A 20039-nucleotide genomic window follows, 5' to 3' on the forward strand; every position below is an offset into this window, starting at 1 on the left:
CTCTCATTCTATTTCTATGCATCTCTATGCATTTCTCTACCTTATAATGACCACCCTGGGGAATCATGTTAGAAAGAGGAAACAGAATCACAGGGAGGAAGTGAGACAGAATCAGAATGCAAAACAGGCCTGGCTTGTGTGCTGTTACACGTGTGTGTGTGTGTGTGTGTGTGTGTGTGTGTGTGTGTGTGTTGTGTGTGTGTTGCTGTATGATTTGTGCAACAGAAAATAACTTGTCAACAACGGAAAAATTTGGTCAGTTAATCAGATGAAAGTAGAAAACTGACGCCAGGAAACCGTCTGGAGAGCACTGCCTGCCTGCATGTCTGTCTGCATGTCTGCCTGTCTGTCTGTCTGCCTGCCTGCATGTCTGTCTGCATGTCTGTCTGTTTGTCCTGTCTTTTGTGTGTCCAAATCAGGGTTGGACATCAGGAAGTGGTTCTAAAGACAAACATGGAAACACAAGTCTGTTTACGGGTGGAACCCTGGCAAAGCTGTAAACGAAAAATCTAAGTCAAACGGCTTCAACAGAGCCACTGAAGAACAAAGGGTTCTTCAGTGGCTCTGTTCCTCCGCCACAAGAAAACCATGTGGAGAAATTCATCTTGTCAAGGAGTCAAGGCCCTGTCACCATGACAACATAACAGAACGTCAACGAAAAATCTTAAAAGGTCTGTGTTTCTATTTGGTGCCATATGAGTTGCACTGTGGCATGAATAACTGGATTGACTGGCTGAATACACCAAATTAGACCCCACATCAGTTCTCCCTGAATATGAGTGCACCTGAGACTACCACCCCTATGGTGTGCCTGTCTCTCTGTCCTTCACTCAGACACAGGTGTGACAGTACCTTTCCCCCCTATGGTGTGCCTGTCTCTCTATCCTTCACTCAGACACACACTCTCTCTCTCTCAACCTTGTTCTCTGTCTCTCATACACACACTGTCTCTGTCTCTCAGACACAGAGATACACCCTCACCCTTGTTCTGTCTCTCTCTCTCTCTCTGTCAGACACAAACACACCCTCACCCTTGTTCTGTCACTCTCACGCACTCACACTCTCTCACACACACTCTCTCAGCCTTGTTATTTTTCTCACACACACACTGTCTCTGCACTCGCCCTCTGAGAATCACAAACTAATTTCTTCACACAACTCACTTAAACCATAAATAGGTTGAATAGGTTGAATAGTATTGAAATAGTATTGAATATATATAATATCTTTTTTTTATCATTACTCCCCAGAAATTGAGAGGTCTGGGGGTCCAGTCTGGTGTTGTGTGTGTGAACTGCATGCAGGCAGCTGTGTACATATCCAATCCCCTGCCTCACATGTGCACATTCATTGGGTCAGGGGTTAGGGCCAGCGTTAGGTCCAGGATCAGGGTATGTCTGAGAAACCTAACTCAGTGAAAGATAGTTTAGATATCCCTCCTTCCCCTGACAGATTGAACAAAGACAGAACCAACATGGGGTGGGGTAGAGGCTAGGAGAGAGCTTGGGTGGAGGTCGAGGTGGGGACTGGGCCTCAGGGTGGTGGAAAAAGAGTTTCCTCCTCTCTCTCACTCTCTCTTCTCTCTCCCTCCTCTTTCTCTCTCCTTCTTTTCTCTTTCATCCCATCATCCACTCTCTCTTGTGATTAAAACCTTGCTTTTCCTCTTAATTCTAATGTGAGGTCAGACCAGCCTGCCGGGAAATTTACTATTTAAAGCCCCCTTTTGTGAAATTCCAGATTAAACTCGTACTCACTGCTCACATAATTCTTTGTGACATATCACCTCTCGTGTTTGCAGGGGGCATGGTTGAGAATCAGGGGACTTGCTTGTGTCAGGACATTTCCAGCAGGCCATGGTCCGTTCCCCTGTAGAACCAGAACGTGACTGATGAGGGTCCGTTCCTCTGTAGAACCAGAACGTCACTGTGGTGAGGTCCATCAGAGTGAACGCTGATCTGGAGAACCCAGCTGATCTGGAGACCACAGCTGTTCTGGAGACCACAGCTGTTCTGGAGACCACAGCTGATCTGCAACTTCACCAACTCTGTAAGCTGAAGGTGTGATTTGTCATCTGTCTTTGATATGAAGATGTTACTAACGTGCTTTGAGGAAGATGAGGGGTCTGTGTGCGTGATAAGGATGATGATGATGAACATGCTCTGGGTTGGTGATGATGATGTTGATGATGAACATGCTCTGGGTGCATGATGCGTGGGTGTAAGTGATGGAGTGCAGAAGCAGGATTATGCAAATAGCCCAGAGAAGCTGGCAGTTCCCTTCACAGCCGACTTCAAAGCAGCAGGACTGGAGATGGAATTATGCCTGCGTCTAATCCCACTGGAGAAGCGAGGGAAGGCTTCACTTTATTAATGCACAAGAATACTTAATCAGAGAGAGGGAGGGAGGGAGGGAGGGAGGGAGGGAGGGAGGGAGGGAGGGAGGGAGGGAGGGAGGGAGGGAGGGAGGGAGGGATGGGAATGGAGATAGGGAGAGAGAGAGAGAGAGAGAGAGAGAGAGAGAGAGAGAGAGAGAGAGAGAGAGAGAGAGAGAGAGATGGGAAGGGAGAGAGAGAGAGATAGATAGAAGTTGAATAGAGAGAGTGAGAAAGCAAAAGAGAGAAAGATGGAGATCGCAACAGAGAAATGGAGCTTCTGGAGGGGAGGAGTGGAGGGAGAGCAAAGAGGAATCAGACCGAGAGAGAGAAGGGGGGGAGATAGAGAGAGGAACATGTTGACAACTGTATCAAAGAGAATTGTTGTTGCTAACCTGAGACCTCCTGCAACTCCACAACGCTCAAACAGCTCATTCAAGAATAAGAATGAGCAGAGAGAGATTGAGAGAGGGAGAGAGGGAGAGAGAGTAGAAAGTTACAAGGAGGGGGGCTGTAACATCAATAATGTTTTACTTTCGGTGAAGTTTATGCCTGTGGCCACTGCTTGTGAAGTTGCATTTAATTTATGCGGAGTGTGTTATTATATGTTATTTTATGTGGAATTTAAAAAAGAGTGGCTTAGAGAGGAGAAGGTGAAGTATAACCAAGAAGAAGAAAGAGAGGACTTGTTCTGGTTGAAAGAGTTTCCATTTCCTTTCATGTCTCACAAGTTCTCAAAAACATGGACAACAGCCAATGTTACCTGTCCCTTCAGATGTCTTTTCTTTTGCTTGGGTTAGGGCTATGAATCCTTGATTTTAAACACTATCCTGTTTTCCCCCCCATCATCCATGTTTTGTATTGTAACATGGCTGTGATAATGTTGTAGTTTAATGTTGTAGTTTGATAAGTTTCTGTGTTTTAAAGTCAGGTGGTTATTGTGGTTCTCTATCTTTTCTACTCTATTATCTGCACTCAACACATTTCGACATCTTTGCCAACTAAGCAACTACTTGAAGGAGAGGTGAAAGTTGGGAGAGAAAGAGAGAGTCGGTTCTTTCCTCCGGTCACCTGAGAGGAGAGTTCTTCACCAGTGTCAGAGAGGTTCCTCACTAGTGTCAGAGAGGTTCCTCACCAGTGTCAGAGAGGTTCCTCACCAGTGTCAGAGAGGTTCCTCACCAGTGTCAGAGAGGTTCCTCACCAGTGTCAGAGAGGTTCCTCACCAGTGTCAGAGGTTCCTCTGCGGTTCTCAGATAATCTGCTGTTAATCCTTCTGCTCCCTCCCTGGACCACGGCCCGGTTCTGCTGCATGTTCAACTCTCTTCCTCCTAAAGGCCCACTACACGTGTTTCTGTGTGTGTGAGAGAGAATATGTTTATTTAATGGAACAGGCCGTCCATGGCTTTGATGATTAGAGTGATCAAAGTGTGTATGTGTTGTGTGATACCGTCTGTGTGACGTGCTGACTGTGGGAATAGATCACAGCCCAGGCCAGGAACACGTCCACTGGCAGCATTCAGCGGTATGGCTGCACCCATCACACGTTTGTTTATTGGGGTGTGTGTATGTGTGTCTGCTGTATGCATGTTTGAGTGTATATCTATGTACAATATATACACACATATACTGGTGGAGAAGGAGGGGAGAGGAAAGGAAGGAGAGGAGGGGAGGGAGAGGGGGGGAGGGAGAGGTGGGGAGAGGAGGGAGAGCATGGAGAGGGAGAGAGGATGGAGAGGAGGGGAGGGAGAGAGGATGGAGAGGAGGGGAGGGAGAGAGGATGGAGAGGAGGGGAGAGGATGGAGGGGAGGGAGAGGAGAGAGAAACAGGGCAGAGAGTTGTGTAATGGATAATGTGTTGATGAATGAGTCTAACATGAGGGAGGAAGGACCCTTGTATGATAATATGATTTGTGTAAAATACACCTTGATTACAGGCCTGGTCTAAGTGCAGCTATATTAACCTTCGCTGATTAATCTGCCGCAGCCAAGACTGATAGCTCGTTGGTCGCAGGGAGGGGAGGAGCAGAACGAGTTAGATGTGGAAAATGAGAGTGAGAGGAAGAGAGAGGATGGAAAAGGAAATGAGAGAAAGCAGGGGTGAATGAAAGGATGCGATGGATGTTCAACCAACGACTGACACCGTTTCTAACTATTGGGCTAGTAATCTGAAGGTTGCCAGTTCGATTCCCGGCCGAGTCAAATGACGTTGTGTCCTTGGGCAAGGCACTTCACCCTACTTGCCTCGGGGGGAATGTCCCTGTACTTACTGTAAGTCGCTCTGGATAAGAGCGTCTGCTAAATGACTAAATGTAAATGTCTGCTGTGAAGATCTGGGATGTCTGCGTTTTACTGCAGCCCTCTAGCGCCCCTGTGTGGCCGTAAATGGAACAGCCCCTGACATGTCCTCTACAGTCGCGGCCATAAGTTTTGGCAATGACATGTTTAGCAAAGTTTGCTGATTCAGTGTTTGAGCAAAATGTTTTCACATTTTTCCATAGAATACTGGAATACAACAAGGCACATTTCAAATTTTTTAAAGCTTTTTTGGGGCTAAGTTTTTCAATATATGAAAATAGTCCCCTCTTTTACAGCAGTCAAATCCAATCAGAATGATAGTGATTTCACCTGGCTAGAACTAGTTCACACTTTCCCCTGTGCTGTGACTTATGACTTACTGAAATTAAGTCATTTTATGCCAAGGCCCAGCAAGCTTTGCAAACACAAAAAGTATGTAGCTCCCAATACTTTCGGCCACGGCTGTATACTGCATGAATGGAAAACACCTGAAGTGCTTGAGTGAGACAAGTGTCAGTGCGGTTCATCTCAGGACTCAGTCCCTGGCTAGGAGCCACAGATCCTCTTAAAAGACTTTCTGCACCCCTCACCCTCCCCTCGTCCTTCCCTCACCCTCCCCTCGTCCTTCCCTCACCCTCCCTCCCCTGTACTGACTGCTGGAGCACCGTAGGGTGATTCAGGTGTTAGTTACGTACGGCGTGACGGGATTTGAACCTGCAACCTCTTGATCTGCAGTCAAACGCTCCACTATTACGCACCATTTAGTCCATAAAACTGTGTTGGGGTTTGAAGCCACACCAACCCCCCCCCAAAGAAAGGGTTTCATGTAACGCAAGCATCTAGTTGTGCATCTTGCCAGTCTCCTTGAGAAAGGCTGTACTACCAGTAACATCCTGCAGGGGGAGCTGTACTACCAGTAACATCCTGCAGGGGGAGCTGTACTACCAGTAACATCCTGCAGGGGGAGCTGTACTACCAGTAACATCCTGCAGGGGGAGCTGTACTACCAGTAACATCCTGCAGGGGGAGCTGTACTACCAGTAACATCCTGCAGGGGGAGCTGTACTACCAGTAACATCCTGCAGGGGGAGCTGTACTACCAGTAACGAGACAGACACAGAGGAAATGACAGGACAAACTACATTTCATTCAGGTTTGTTTTTTAGTTGAAGTTTAATGTTAATTCCATGCTGTGTTTCAGTAAGAATACAGACGGGGCGAGGGCCACGCGCTGAGGATCCAGTAGTACAAATCTGATTCAAGTTCCACATACTGAACGGAAGAGAAAACAAGGAAGGAGAGGTGGGGGGGTGGGGGGGACAGAGAGAAAGAGAGAAAAGAAAGAGAGACGAGAGGAGGAGAGGAGGGCTATTCTGAACAACGTAAGTTGGCGGGTTGGGAGAACGGGGCAGGAAGCTTTAACCCTGGATGTGTATTTTCTTTCCTTAAAACCAAGGCCCAGCAAAGGTGCACGTACTCCCCCTCAGAGAGGAGGCGTGTGAGGGCTCTCTCCGCTACACACCTCCCCCTCAGAGAGGAGGCGTGTGAGGGCTCTCTGCTACACACCTCCCCCTCAGAGAGGAGGCGTGTGAGGGCTCTCTCCGCTACACACCTCCCCCTCAGAGAGGAGGCGTGTGAGGGCTCTCTCCGCTACACACCTCCCCCTCAGAGAGGAGGCGTGTGAGGGCTCTCTCCGCTACACACCTCCCCCTCAGAGAGGAGGCGTGTGAGGGCTCTCTGCTACACACCTCCCCCTCAGAGAGGAGGCGTGTGAGGGCTCTCTCCGCTACACACCTCCCCCTCAGAGAGGAGGCGTGTGAGGGCTCTCTCCGCTACACACCTCCCCCTCAGAGAGGAGGCGTGTGAGGGCTCTCTCCGCTACACACCTCCCCCTCAGAGAGGAGGCGTGTGAGGGCTCTCTGCTACACACCTCCCCCTCAGAGAGGAGGCGTGTGAGGGCTCTCTCCGCTACACACCTCCCCCTCAGAGAGGAGGCGTGTGAGGGCTCTCTCCGCTACACACCTCCCCCTCAGAGAGGAGGTGTGTGAGGGCTCTCTCCGCTACACACCTCCCCCTCTCCAGCCACAAGCACCAGACCTCACAACACGCCCAGACAAACTCAGACCAAACTCGAACAGGTAACCAGAACTGAAGGGGGACGCTGAACAATGAGAGAGAGAGAGACAGAGAGAGAGGAGGGCTATCTACCAAATTACGGGGGCCCTGGGTTCCTTCTAGAAGCTCGTGTCCCTTTTGAGAGCATCAGTCCTCCTCTCGTGAGAGCAGAGGCCAGTTACAGTCTGGACACACCTGACAGCATGAGGGTAATGTTTCAGTGTTAAAAATCTACGTTTTCGTCATGTGAATGTGACCACTGCAGGCAAAACGTACTTGGCAACTGAGGATGTAGCGACATCTATAGACGGAAAACAACTTATCCAAAAAGAAAAGAAATGACACAAACCTTACAGAGCAGATTTGTAACCGGAGGTTTAAAATGAATCCATCAGCCAGTCAGGCTGAAAAGGTTTGCTTGTGTTTATCTCCATGGATATATATTTTAATTAAAGGGGCAATTAATTAAAGGGGATATCAAATAAAGACAGAGAAAAAGAAGAGATCAACTCCAGGCAGCCGTCAGGGGCTCTGAGACCAGAGGTAGAGAGAGAGAGACAGAGAGAGAGACAGAGACAGAGAGAGAAGGGAGGGAGGGGGGCTGGGTCAGAGTTAAAGCAGAGGTGGGAACCCCCCCCATCTACCTGCCCTGCCCTGGCCCCTCCCCCCCCCCCCCCGGTTCTCCAGGGGTTGGGGGGGGAGGGGCCAGGGCAGGTAGATGGGGGCAGCAGGGGGCCAGGGCAGGTAGATGGGGGCAGCGGGGGCAGGAACGGGGGTGTAGTTTTGGCCGTGTGACGTCTCACTGGGTCTCCTCCTCCACATCCTGCACAGTCTCTTTGTTCTGTTCTTCACCTGAGGAGAGACGGAGACCAGGCATGACCAGGTGCACACACACACACACACACACACACACACACACACACACACACACACACACACACACACACACACACACACACACAGAGACACACAGAGACACACCCCTAGTGGTGGGGCCACAACACTTCTTTTGACCAAACTCCGGTGGCCCAGTTGCCATAGCAACAGAACAGACAGTCTAAGGTGTGCATGAGCCTGGTGGACCTGACGCCCGCCCAGTGGACCAATCAGGCAACAGTCTGTCCAAACACGAGGCTGGTGCCTCAAGCACATCCAGGTGTGTGTGTGTGTGTGTGCGCGCGTGGCGGGGTTAGTACAGGAAGTATGAAAGGTTAAGCCAGGTTCTTTGCAGCAACTAAAGACGTCAGATTTACATGGATCCCCTACAGCGTGGTTGCTTAGGGAGGTTTCCATGGCGATGGCACGGCCATCTGCGTGGTGGAGAATTAAAAGTGTCGCTGGGCAGAGATCAGAACCCACAGCAAGCGTGCTTGTTAGTGCTGGCACTAGGAGAGGCAGGAGAGAGGTGTGCACAGGTGACTGTGTTTGAGGACCTCCCATCAGCAGTTGTGATAGGGACTCTGGGGGGTTGGGGTGGGGGCCAGGGACTCTGGGGGGTTAGGGTGGGGGCCAGGGACTCTGGAGGGTTAGGGTGGGGGCCAGGGACTCTGGAGGGTTAGGGTGGGGGCCAGGGACTCTGGGGGGTTGGGGTGGGGGCCAGGGACTCTGGAGGGTTAGGGTGGGGGCCAGGGACTCTGGAGGGTTAGGGTGGGGGCCAGGGACTCTGGAGGGTTAGGGTGGGGGCCAGGGACTCTGGGGGGTTGGGGTGGAGGCCAGGGACTCTGGGGGGTTGGGGTGGGGGCCAGGGACTCTGGAGGGTTAGGGTGGAGGTCAGGGACTCTGGAGGGTTAGGGTGGAGGTCAGGGACTCTGGAGGGTTAGGGTGGAGGTCAGGGACTCTGGAGGGTTAGGGTGGGGGCCAGGGACTCTGGAGGGTTAGGGTGGGGGCCAGGGACTCTGGAGGGTTAGGGTGGGGGCCAGGGACTCTGGGGGGTTGGGGTGGGGGCCAGGGACTCTGGAGGGTTAGGGTGGGGGCCAGGGACTCTGGAGGGTTAGGGTGGGGGCCAGGGACTCTGGAGGGTTAGGGTGGGGGCCAGGGACTCTGGAGGGTTAGGGTGGGGGCCAGGGACTCTGGGGGGTTGGGGTGGAGGCCAGGGACTCTGGGGGGTTGGGGTGGGGGCCAGGGACTCTGGAGGGTTAGGGTGGAGGTCAGGGACTCTGGAGGGTTAGGGTGGAGGTCAGGGACTCTGGAGGGTTAGGGTGGGGGCCAGGGACTCTGGAGGGTTAGGGTGGGGGCCAGGGACTCTGGGGGGTTGGGGTGGAGGCCAGGGACTCTGGGGGGTTGGGGTGGAGGCCAGGGACTCTGGGGGGTTGGGGTGGAGGCCAGGGACTCTGGGGGGTTGGGGTGGAGGCCAGGGACTCTGGGGGGTTGGGGTGGAGGCCAGGGACTCTGGGGGGTTGGGGTGGGGGCCAGGGACTCTGGGGGGTTGGGGTGGGGGCCAGGGACTCTGGGGGGTTGGGGTGGGGGCCAGGGACTCTGGAGGGTTAGGGTGGGGGCCAGGGACTCTGGGGGGTTGGGGTGGGGGCCAGGGACTCTGGGGGGTTAGGGTGGAGGCCAGGGACTCTGGAGGGTTAGGGTGGGGGCCAGGGACTCTGGAGGGTTGGGGTGGGGGCCAGGGACTCTGGAGGGTTAGGGTGGGGGCCAGGGACTCTGGAGGGTTAGGGTGGGGGCCAGGGACTCTGGGGGGTTAGGGTGGAGGCCGGGGACTCTGGGGGGTTGGGGTGGGGGCCAGGGACTCTGGAGGGTTAGGGTGGAGGCCAGGGACTCTGGAGGGTTGGGGTGGGGGCCAGGGACTCTGGGGGGTTGGGGTGGGGGCCAGGGACTCTGGAGGGTTAGGGTGGAGGCCAGGGACTCTGGAGGGTTAGGGTGGAGGCCAGGGACTCTGGAGGGTTAGGGTGGGGGCCAGGGACTCTGGAGGGTTAGGGTGGGGGCCAGGGACTCTGGAGGGTTAGGGTGGGGGCCAGGGACTCTGGAGGGTTAGGGTGGGGGCCAGGGACTCTGGGGGGTTAGGGTGGAGGCCAGGGACTCTGGGGGGTTGGGGTGGGGGCCAGGGACTCTGGGGGGTTAGGGTGGGGGCCAGGGACTCTGGAGGGTTAGGGTGGGGGCCAGGGACTCTGGGGGGTTAGGGTGGGGGCCAGGGACTCTGGAGGGTTGGGGTGGAGGCCAGGGACTCTGGGGGGTTGGGGTGGGGGCCAGGGACTCTGGAGGATTAGGGTGGGGGCCAGGGACTCTGGAGGGTTGGGGTGGAGGCCAGGGACTCTGGGGGGTTGGGGTGGGGGCCAGGGACTCTGGAGGATTAGGGTGGGGGCTGTAAGGGGCACAGCATGGAACTAAACCCAGTTGGAGAAGAAGCCAGCCTCCTGCCCTACACACAGCCCAGCAACGCTTCATCATCACCATCATCATCATCACACAGGTGCTTCATCTCAGAGCCGGAGTGGTTAGTGAGCGGCAGCAGGTCAGACACACACTCCAGATGAGTCTAGACTTACTAATACAGTTCTATAGGGAAGGGGAGAATGGGACAGTCCTTAAGAATCTATACAGAAAGAAAGATAAGAAAAAGGAGAGATTAGAGCGGCCTGAACGATGAAGGGAGGACTGAGGAGAGGGGGGGCAGCAGGGCCAGAGGGAGGAGGGGGGGGGGGCAGCAGGGCCAGAGGGAGGAGGGGGGGGGGGGGGCAGCAGGGCCAGAGAGAGGAGAGGGGGCAGCAGGGCCAGAGAGAGGAGAGGGGGGGGGGGCTGGGGGGAGGAGAGGGGGGGGGGGCGGGAGCGAGGGAGGAGAGAGGGGGGGCAGCAGGGCCAGAAGGAGGAGGGGAGGAGGGAGAGGGGGGGCTGGGGGGAGGAGAGGGGGGGCGGGGCAGCAGGGCCAGAGGGAGGAGCGGGGGGGGGGGCAGCAGGGCCAGAAAGGAGAGGGGGGAGCAGCAGGGCCAGAGAGAGGAGAGGGAGGGGGGGCAGCAGGGCCAGAGGGAGGAGAGAGGGGGGGCAGCAGGGCCAGAGGGAGGAGAGGTCAACCCCCAATAAGCCCCCTAGGGGTGACTGGTGCTCTGGGGTATCACTGGAGACGTGTGTACAAGGTAGGCTAACAGCCTTACTGCAGCGGTCTGGGTTAGCATCTGGCCTGGGCCCTTCCCTGCATTTCATCCCCTCTCCCTCCCCTGCATTTTCTGTGTCTCTACATCATCTATAAATAACAAAATGTATCTAACAAGCAGCTCTTCAGCTAAAGAGAGATGTGTTGTGCTGGGGGGGTAAGGCTCACCATCTCCCTGCATGTCTGAGGTCCATAGCGTTAGGTTGTCCCGTAACAGCTGCATGATGAGGGTGGAATCCTTGTAGCTCTCCTCACTCAAGGTGTCCAGTTCTGCGATGGCGTCGTCAAATGCTGCCTTCGCCAACCTTGGGGATGCAGAAGGACAGAGGTCACTCCAGCCCTGCTCCTGGAGAGATACCCTCCTGTAGGGTTACACTCCAGCCCTGCTCCTGGAGAGATACCCTCCTGTAGGGTTAAACTCCAGCCCTGCTCCTGGAGAGATACCCTCCTGTAGGGTTACACTCCAACCCTGCTCCTGGAGAGATACCCTCCTGTAGGTTTGAAGAGAGGCGAATTAACCCTTACCTGCACGCACGGTCGGGGGAATTGAGAATTTCATAATAAAAGACTGAGAAGTTGAGAGCCAGTCCGAGCCGGATGGGGTGCGTGGGAGCAAGTTCGATCATGGCGATGTCGCTGGCCGCTTTGTACGCCACCAAACTGTTCTCTGCTGCCTCCTTCCTGTCGTTGCCCGTGGCGAACTCTGCCAGGTACCTGTGGTAGTCACCCTTCCTGGGGACACAGAGGGGACAACGCTCGGGTCAGCTGAGCTAGCGTCACGGCCCGCCCCGCCCCGCCCGTCACAGGTCTGACCTCACGTGACCAGACACAAGGAGGAAGGAGAGGGCAGGGGGGTGACATGCTGACAGGAAACAGGTCAAACACAGAGTCTTCTACTTTCATCAAAAGAAGCATGGCAATGCGATTACTACAGGCATTTCTACGTGCATGAAATGGGCTATGTACAGCGTGGGTGTGTAATAGGGGTGGGGAAAAAATTTATTCACATTTGAATCACAATTCAGTCTTCTAGTGTTTTTTTTTTTTTTATGTTTTTTTTTGGGGGGGGGGGGGGGGGGGAATTAAAAATTGCAAAAAAAAAACAATCGATTTTTAATTGACTCATGACCCCAAGAATCGATTCTAATCGAATCGTGAGGTACCAAGAGAGTCCCACCCCTAGTGTGTAATGCTGAGAGAGGCTAGGAGGTTTCCACTAGACTGGCAGAGACAGGAGAACCCCCACAGTGGTAACACAGCGCGTTGTCATGACTCCCTCAGATCATCTGTTTTCCTACATTTTGTAGTAGAAGACCTTGGACTCTCCTGTGTTTGCAGCAGGAATAAGGTGCTTGTCCAGTACATCCAGAATGTCGTTACAGATTGATTTCAGCTCAGTCTCAACCTGCGGATCAAGCACACAGTCACCTGTTAGCATCGACTTACAGGTACAGGCCAACACCTCTACACTCATAACAACCCAGTTGATATTTAAATACATTCCAGCAACACTGTAAAAGGTCCAACGCCTCATAGCAACAGGCTAGTCTAACAAATCATGGCTAATTGCTAGTCTTACACTTTACGGCGGTTGGCCAGACTTACATTTACATTTAGTCATTTAGCAGACGCTCTTATCCAGAGCGACTTACAGTAAGTACAGGCACATTCCCCCGAGGCAAGTAGGGTGAAGTGCCTTGCCCAAGGACACAACGTCAGTTTGCATGACCGGGAATCGAACTGGCAACCTTCGGATTACTAGCCCGCTTCCCTCACCGCTCAGCCACCTGACTCCCACCAGACTTGCGCTTTACTGCGGCTGGCTAGTTCCGCTCACCGTTTGCCGGTATTCCCGGATCATTTTGAGTTTGTCTTCCCCGCCCTTGCTCTCCTCCTTCTGCTCCAGGCTGCTGATGATCCTCCAGGAGGCACGGCGGGCACCAATCACGTTCTTGTACGCCACCGACAGCAGGTTCCTCTCCTCCACCGTCAGCTCAACATCCATCCCTGCCACCTCCTTCATGGACTCAACCATTTCTGGGAGGGAGGAAAGGGAGGGAGGGAGTAACATTAAAGAACAAATCCTTTCAGCTTGAGTTAATAACCAGTTTAGAAGCGGCAGCTTCCAGGGCAGAGAGAGGGTTGAGAGAGCTGGGAAGCTGCTCAGCTCACCATACATCTAACCCCCTCCCTCGGACTGGTAGAACACAGCCCAGCACACAGGAAGTGGGTTGCACACAGGAAGTGGGTCGATCGCCGTCTCCTGGACGGAAAAGGCAGGAGCCCAAGAGGGGCAGGGCACCTGGGGGCAGGTGGGGGATGAGCCGTAACGAGGCCAGCGAAGGCCTCACGGCTCCAGGTCATGAATCAGTCTGACAACGTGCGCAAGATCTCCTCTCTACACGCTGCCCATCTAGCACAACTCCCAAGGTAATTAAGACCCAAATCTGCGTGACGTGGGCTTAGACAAACATTACATTTAGTCATTTAGCAGACGCTCTTATCCAGAGCGGCTTACAGTAAGTACAGGGACATTCCCCCCGAGACAAGTAGGCTGAAGTGCCTTGCCCAAGGACACAACGTCATTTTGCACGGCCGAAAATCGAACCAGCAACCTTCTGATTACTAGCCCAATTCCCTAACCGCTCAGCCACCTGACCTGAAACTTAAAGAAGTGGTGTCCCTAGACTCACACTAGACCAGCATGGCCCACAACTACACACCCCACTGTTCAGAGAATCCCCAAAGTCAAGGACTGAGATCATTCTGTTACTGTGGGAGACAGGAAGAGGTGTATGCAGGGTTCAAGACTTAACTGCACTTATTTACGACCACATGCCACTTTGACCTTTAACACCGAGCCTGTAACTAGGCAACTAAAAGGTTAGGCTCTGCATTAGTGTATTGCGAGGCCGGCCATTCGTTCTTTTACTTTGAGACATCGTTTATTGTTTTTGTCTCTCTGTTAAGCCAAGTGACGGAGTATTTTAGCAGTACTGTCAGAGCAGCAGTACTAATGTACACATTTAGCAGACCCTTTTCTCTGAACCAACTTACATGAGGGGTGTTTAAACCTTTGACCTCTCGACCGGCCAGTATTTTACTACTGAACTAGACTCATCACATTAAAAATCTCCAGTACTGAACAGCACTGAATCTCAGTCAGCAGTAGTAGTCAATCAGTTAGCGGTATTCTCCAGGACATTGTTCGACCAGTCTGCAGCAACAAACACACAGACCAGTTTGACCACTTCAGGAAACAAGGGCTTGTTCCAGCACCAGTCAGTCACCAGCTACAAGGGATCTGGCACAGACGATCGGCTCAAACGGCTTCAAAAAGGAGTCGTCCTCGAACGTTTAGCTTCACTCCAGCAGGTGAGAGCCTGCTACGGAACCGAGCCCAGTGTTCTGAGAACAGGCGGGCTGGGAGCCTAGCAACAAGCTCCCAGCTTGTCTGAGGAATGCCGACCCCCAGGCAGACATCACTCATTTCAATCAGTAACTAAGAAACCTGGCGGGGGGAGGGAGGGAGGGGCTGCTGGTAAACCTGTCTCCTCAAACCTGTCAAAGCAGAGGAACAGGAAAAATAGGTAGAGCTGCTTCAGCAGAGCGGAATGAAGTCCAAAACAGACCAATGAACCAGAAGACACCCTTCACACCTGCAGGTGATTAGCATGTTAGGTTATCTGATTGGTGTAGCTCGGTGGTAGAGGGCCACACCTCAGCAGAAGCGCATTTAACCGCAGATCAGAGAGGTTGCCCGTTCAAATACCGCCTTGCTTTGGATAAAACCGTCTGCTTAATGAACATTTTGTCATTTTAGCAGACGCTCTTATCCAGATTGACTTACAGTAAAGTACAGGGACATTCCCCCCAAGGCAAGTAGGGTGAAGTGCCTTGCCCAAGGACACAACGTCAATTGACACAGCCGGGAATCGAACCTGCAACCTTCTGATTACTAGTCCGATTCCCTAACCGCTCAGCCACCTAATCCCCATTACGCATTATCAGGACCCATATCTGCATGAGCGCTGGGAGTGGGGGTGGTTCAGGGGTTGGGCCAGAGACAGGAAGCCCAGACAGGATCAGTGGGGGTGGTTCAGGTGTTGGGCCAGACACAGGAAGCCCAGACAGGATCCTCTCTGACCGTCCTGCGTGTTTCATGAACCCATCCCGGCCTCGCTGCAGTCAGCTAGCAGCACACAGCGTGCCAGCCATACATAGAGCACAGACACACTGTACCACCAGCAGCCAATGGCAGGTCTCCATAAAGCATGCTGAGGAAACCTGATGCTCAGCTGTCAGCCTGCCCGGAACCCAGGCCTCTCTGATAGCTCTGCAGCAGACGCAACGCTGGGCCTCTCTGTAGCTTCTCTCGCAGGTAGGCCTGCTTCAGAACATGGCCTGACAGTATCGAGGTGCACTTTTCTAAAAGCTGACTGGGTTGTAAATAAGCTACGTCTGTGGAGGAGACTTTGTGGCACCTTAGCGTTATCCAATTAAAAAATGTCACAGAGTCAGACAATAAAAGAAGAATGTCATAGTAAATACTAAGAGTAAAAACGTCATTCTGAAAAAGATTACACACGACAGTGAAGGGGATCGGTCTTGAAAACACACCAAGGCCAGGGGGCCTAACATCACTAACGGCCGATGAAAACGGTTTTGTTGCCTGAAGCACCTGGCTATCGTGCAGGCGGTCTCTGGGGAGAACAGAGAGGGGGGGGGGGGGGGGGGGGGGGGGGCTCCATTACCACACCACACCGGAATGTGTTCAGGTCTGTTAAGTGGGCAGGGTCAAGCCCCTGTGCTGAGGGCAGTACACAAGGAGCACTTCCTCAAAGAGACGAAGGGAGAGAGGTAGATAGAGAGAGAAAGAGATAGAGATGTAGAGAGAGATAGAGATGTAGAGAGAGAGAGGTAGACAGAGAGAGCTAGAGAGAGGGAGAGAGAGAGAGAGAGGGGGGTGGGGGTAGGTTGCGGCAGCCACCATCTGCAGCCAGGAGGGCATGGTTACGTAAGAGAGACCAGAGACAGAAGAGAGACAGACCCAGCCTCCTCCTCCTCCTCTCAGCCAGACAGGCCAGGACCCAGCAGGGCTGCAGGGGGCTCCATCTGGAGCTCACTGCCCCCCTCGGGGTCCCTGCTCCCTGTGAGGGGCCCCTTGACCGGGACACCATCTCTACGGACGGGGGACACAGCCAGCGGGGTGCCCAGTTACAGGGCAGAGCGTTCCCTGCTCACTGGGCCAGATCAGCTGCCGCAACATAATTCAACAGTGATCAGACTCGTCTCCAAGAGCGTTTGGGTTGGGACGGCCGTTATCAAAGTACGGTGTTGTTGTTGTGTTTGATGGACAGGTGTTTATGAGGCGGTAGGTTACATGCAAGTGACAACACTCAATAGGCACACACAAGCAGAATGCTTTCTCAGTTTCTCTTGCGTTGGTTACGACAGAACTTGGCAACACGTTTGCTCAATGGCAGGTGTACATTTACATTACATTTAGTCATTTTTACATGTAACTCATAAACAATGAGCATCGCCACGACACCCTCTGTTGTCTACCGTCCAATATTTAAATGATGCATGTAGATAGTACTGAATGCAATCACAGACTTTAGTCAGACTGGAACTCTGAAATGAGGATGACTTTTAGATGAATGAACCGAATGGGAAAGGGGAGGGGTCAAGGTTCACCATTTTGAAGCTTCAACAATAGCAGCAGCAACATTACTATCCAGAATGTCATTTTCAAAATCGACTCTTGGTTAAAAAGTTTTTATCTGTAATGTGTTTTTAAAACGGAAGACAATGTAGTCCCTGATATAGTTAAACATGGTCAGAATAAGTAGCGCCTTGTCAAATATTCATCAGCTGCTATTTAAGGTTTGTACTACAGTATTAAAAAGATTGATTCTATTAAGTTTATGTTTATTTAAATTTGCTAGCTACTTAAGTGAAACCCTTGTCAGGCCAAAGTCCTTTACTACTAAATCTGGCTTGATAGCTGACTAGTACCACACCCACCCAGCACTGAAAATTACATCATCGTTACAGTAGCAAGGTTGGCTACCTGTATGCTACAGTCGCTAGCCAATGTAGTTGCTATTTAACTAACCTTGGGCAAATGCTTCGACAAAGTCTGCGTACCAAGCAAGCTACTTAGAAAACAAAATGGGACTAGTGACTTGCCAAATAGATCTACACCACAGTTAGACCGATATGCGCAGCCAGTGTTGAATTGTAACCATATCGCGTTAGCTAGCTACTTACTTCTACGTTCGGTAGCTTAATGCCCTAACGTACTGTATGGTACTAAATTGATAACCAGTGGCTGATGGACTTTCTCAATTCAACCAATAGCTCTATGAACTAGCTCTTACGTTCTTACATGCACCAGTCACAAACCCGCCAATGCAAAAAACTGGCACCATGTGTGCGCTTATGCGGATTTCCAACTGCCTTCGCCACAAGCCGGACTATGACAGTCGGTTTCTACAGTAATCGATTAGTGTCTAATGTCAGTTATCAATAACTTTGCACAATGTATATGTAATTATCTGGTTAACATTTAAATAACATTAACTGAATGAATAGTTCAGTTAGTTGACATTATTAACTGGACAGCGTGTTATCCATTTGTACTGTATGATACGTTAGCTTGCTAGCCATCTAGAAACCACCGAAACGTTCTAGCTAACAACAGCCTAAATGGATAGTTACATTGCCAACCACACTGAAGATAGACGCCATTTTAACTAAGTTTAAGTGAGGTTACTAGCTCGATAGGTAGTCTAGGTGGTTAGGTTCACTCAACATACAGGCGCTAGCACTAGCAGGGGGTTTTCCAACAAGTTGGCAACTTACGCAGAACCACATGCCAATAAGCTACTATTAAACATGGTGGCCAGCTAGCTAGCTACGTACGCAACAGCTTTTAAGATGGCAAGCTAACGTTAGCTAAGAGACCGCCCTAGGAGCGAAGCTAGTAGCTAGATGCTAATTGTCAATAAACACCGATCCTTTCATAATGATTTACTATCATAACCCCAGCGTTAAGATTTATTTCATTTTAGATAACCAACACAGCCCTTTTGTAGCAGCCAGTTGTTGAAAGAACCCCCCTTCTCCGCCATTTTGTCTCTACTACGATTTCACACAAATGAATCCATCTTCAGACCATCTCAAACGCTCCTAGGAGCCCCCCGCTAGAGGGTGGGTGAGGGAGGAGAGGGGACAAGCGAATGAGGCACACTCCTCAAATAATAGTATCCATGAAAGCCTTACCATCATATCTCTCGGCTTGTTCGGCGAGTTTAGCCTGATATACTAAGTGCTCTCGGTCTGCCATGGTTTTCAGTATCAGGCTGTCGATGATGTGCGGGTGGAGGGAGAGAGGCTCGAACGTGGGTTAGTCAGTCGGCGGTTCCCGTGGTGGTGGAGCAGCAGCTTAGCGTCCCCAGTGTAGCTACCGGTAGCGCTGGTATAAAGATGGCGTTCGAATTCCATCCGGGAAACCCACGCATTCCACGCCGCCTTCCACCCCCCTCCCCCCACCACCCCTCAATCATCCTAACACGCTTTCACTGGCCTCGGCATGGTCTCATCCTCTTTCTCAGAACGAATAACCTTGTCCGTGCATTCATGGATGGACTTTGAAGAGCACAACTCTTCAAAATCAAATTGTGTCCAGTCATCTGGCAGAAACTATGACCGTTGGGTCCGGAGGAAATCCATGGCACTGCTACCTCCAAACTGCCTTGACCTAAAGAACTCAGATATTTCCTTTTTTGGCATCCGATGACCCGTAAACTGACATTTGACTTGAACTTTCGGCAAAGGAGTGATGTAGCCCTGTAAAAATTCTGAGCTGAAAATTTCGCAGTTCGGACAAATATCCGTCTTAAGCCACTATGATGAGTTTAAAACTAGATAGTTTTGCTAATAGCTTTTTATTTACTAAGTATGGTAACACATTACATGCTACAAAAAATAAGGTAATTTGAACTTATATACTGTTATAGCACAATGGCACGTCATCGATTGAATATTTTCATTCATTTCTCTATTTTCACCAGCTCTCTTCAGAAGAGAAGGGATATCTTACAATGAAACATGATTAGAGTACAAAAGGAAATACATGGCAATGACACAATTTGGCATGGACAAAAGTCAAGTCACTCTGTTCCAAAGTCATATCAGGTTTACATAAGCAATGTCAGACATAAGGTGCACAATAGATTCAAAGTTGAGGATGTTTGTGAATGGTTAAACCCCATTAAACTTTAAAACGTTTAAAACAGTATCGATTGGTCTTGACAAGTTCAGATCAGTGGCATGATGCTCTATAACTGGGGGAGTGGCTTACAGTGCCTTTGCATGCACAGACAAATACACACACACGCACACACAGACTTGCAACAGTACTGTGGAAACAACAAGATGGATTGACACAGAACATTAACAGGTTAAATAACGATGGTAAAACAACTATGGAAATCAACGATTAAACATAGTTCTATAAAAGTATACCCATTTGTGCTTCATCCTGAACAAAAAAGCTAAACCGTAAGAGGAAGCGGTGCTTTCCTTTTGTTCTTCCCTCCCTCTCAAGAAGTCCATGTGATGTCTGAGATCACGGGAGAAGCCACCGCAATCCTTTCCCGAGAAAGTTTTCGACGTACGTTTGAAATGTGCGATCAGGGTATTCTCCAGAGCTTCAAGGGCCACTTTTTCAGTTTCAGTTTGAGGTTTTTCAGTTAGAGGGTCTGTAGTGTTGTCATCCTGTCTCGCTGAAGCCATCAGCCACATTAGGGACAGTTTGGGGGGGCTGACTGCACTAACTCCACTCACTACACCCAGCTGTCATAGAAACACAACCTGGCTTTGAATGGAACATCTTTTAGTGGCTTGGTAAACATAGAAGTCATGTCATCCACACAGAGGTTTTCAAATGTATACACAGACTCAATGTTACAAATGACTGCAGCTTCATAAACATAACACGATAGGAATAGGGGCGTGGAAAATGTAGGAAAGGGTCGGGGAATTGTGCAACTAGTGATTCCAAAAGAAAAACAAAAATAAAAACAAAATCAAAAAGAAAAACAAAATCTTTGAAACAAAATACAAACCACAATTTTCACAAAACACTGATTCGACA

At 51.2% G+C, this 20039-nt stretch overlaps 1 protein-coding gene across 2 annotated transcripts; it reads right to left on the reverse strand.

The window, feature by feature from the left end:
- Window positions 1-7475: 7475 nt before the first annotated feature.
- Window positions 7476-18346, reverse strand: LOC136962921 (14-3-3 protein epsilon-like). 2 transcript variants are annotated; one of them, XM_067256842.1, is made up of 7 exons: window positions 18164-18346; window positions 12711-12910; window positions 12172-12278; window positions 11399-11605; window positions 11042-11178; window positions 10272-10318; window positions 7566-7632 (listed from the first exon to the last, which is right to left on the reverse strand). In XM_067256842.1, the coding sequence occupies exons 1-6, from the start codon at window positions 18225-18227 to the stop codon at window positions 10311-10313; spliced, it is 723 nt and encodes a 240-aa protein (XP_067112943.1). In that variant the 5' UTR covers window positions 18228-18346; the 3' UTR covers window positions 7566-7632; window positions 10272-10310. The 2 variants fall into 2 exon arrangements, with proteins under 2 accessions (XP_067112942.1, XP_067112943.1); XM_067256841.1 differs by lacking the exon at window positions 10272-10318 and having other exon boundaries at window positions 7476-7632.
- Window positions 18347-20039: the final 1693 nt, after the last annotated feature.

Source organism: Osmerus mordax, chromosome 19 (genome assembly GCF_038355195.1).
Source record: "Osmerus mordax isolate fOsmMor3 chromosome 19, fOsmMor3.pri, whole genome shotgun sequence".
In the NCBI taxonomy this organism is placed as follows: domain Eukaryota; kingdom Metazoa; phylum Chordata; class Actinopteri; order Osmeriformes; family Osmeridae; genus Osmerus; species Osmerus mordax.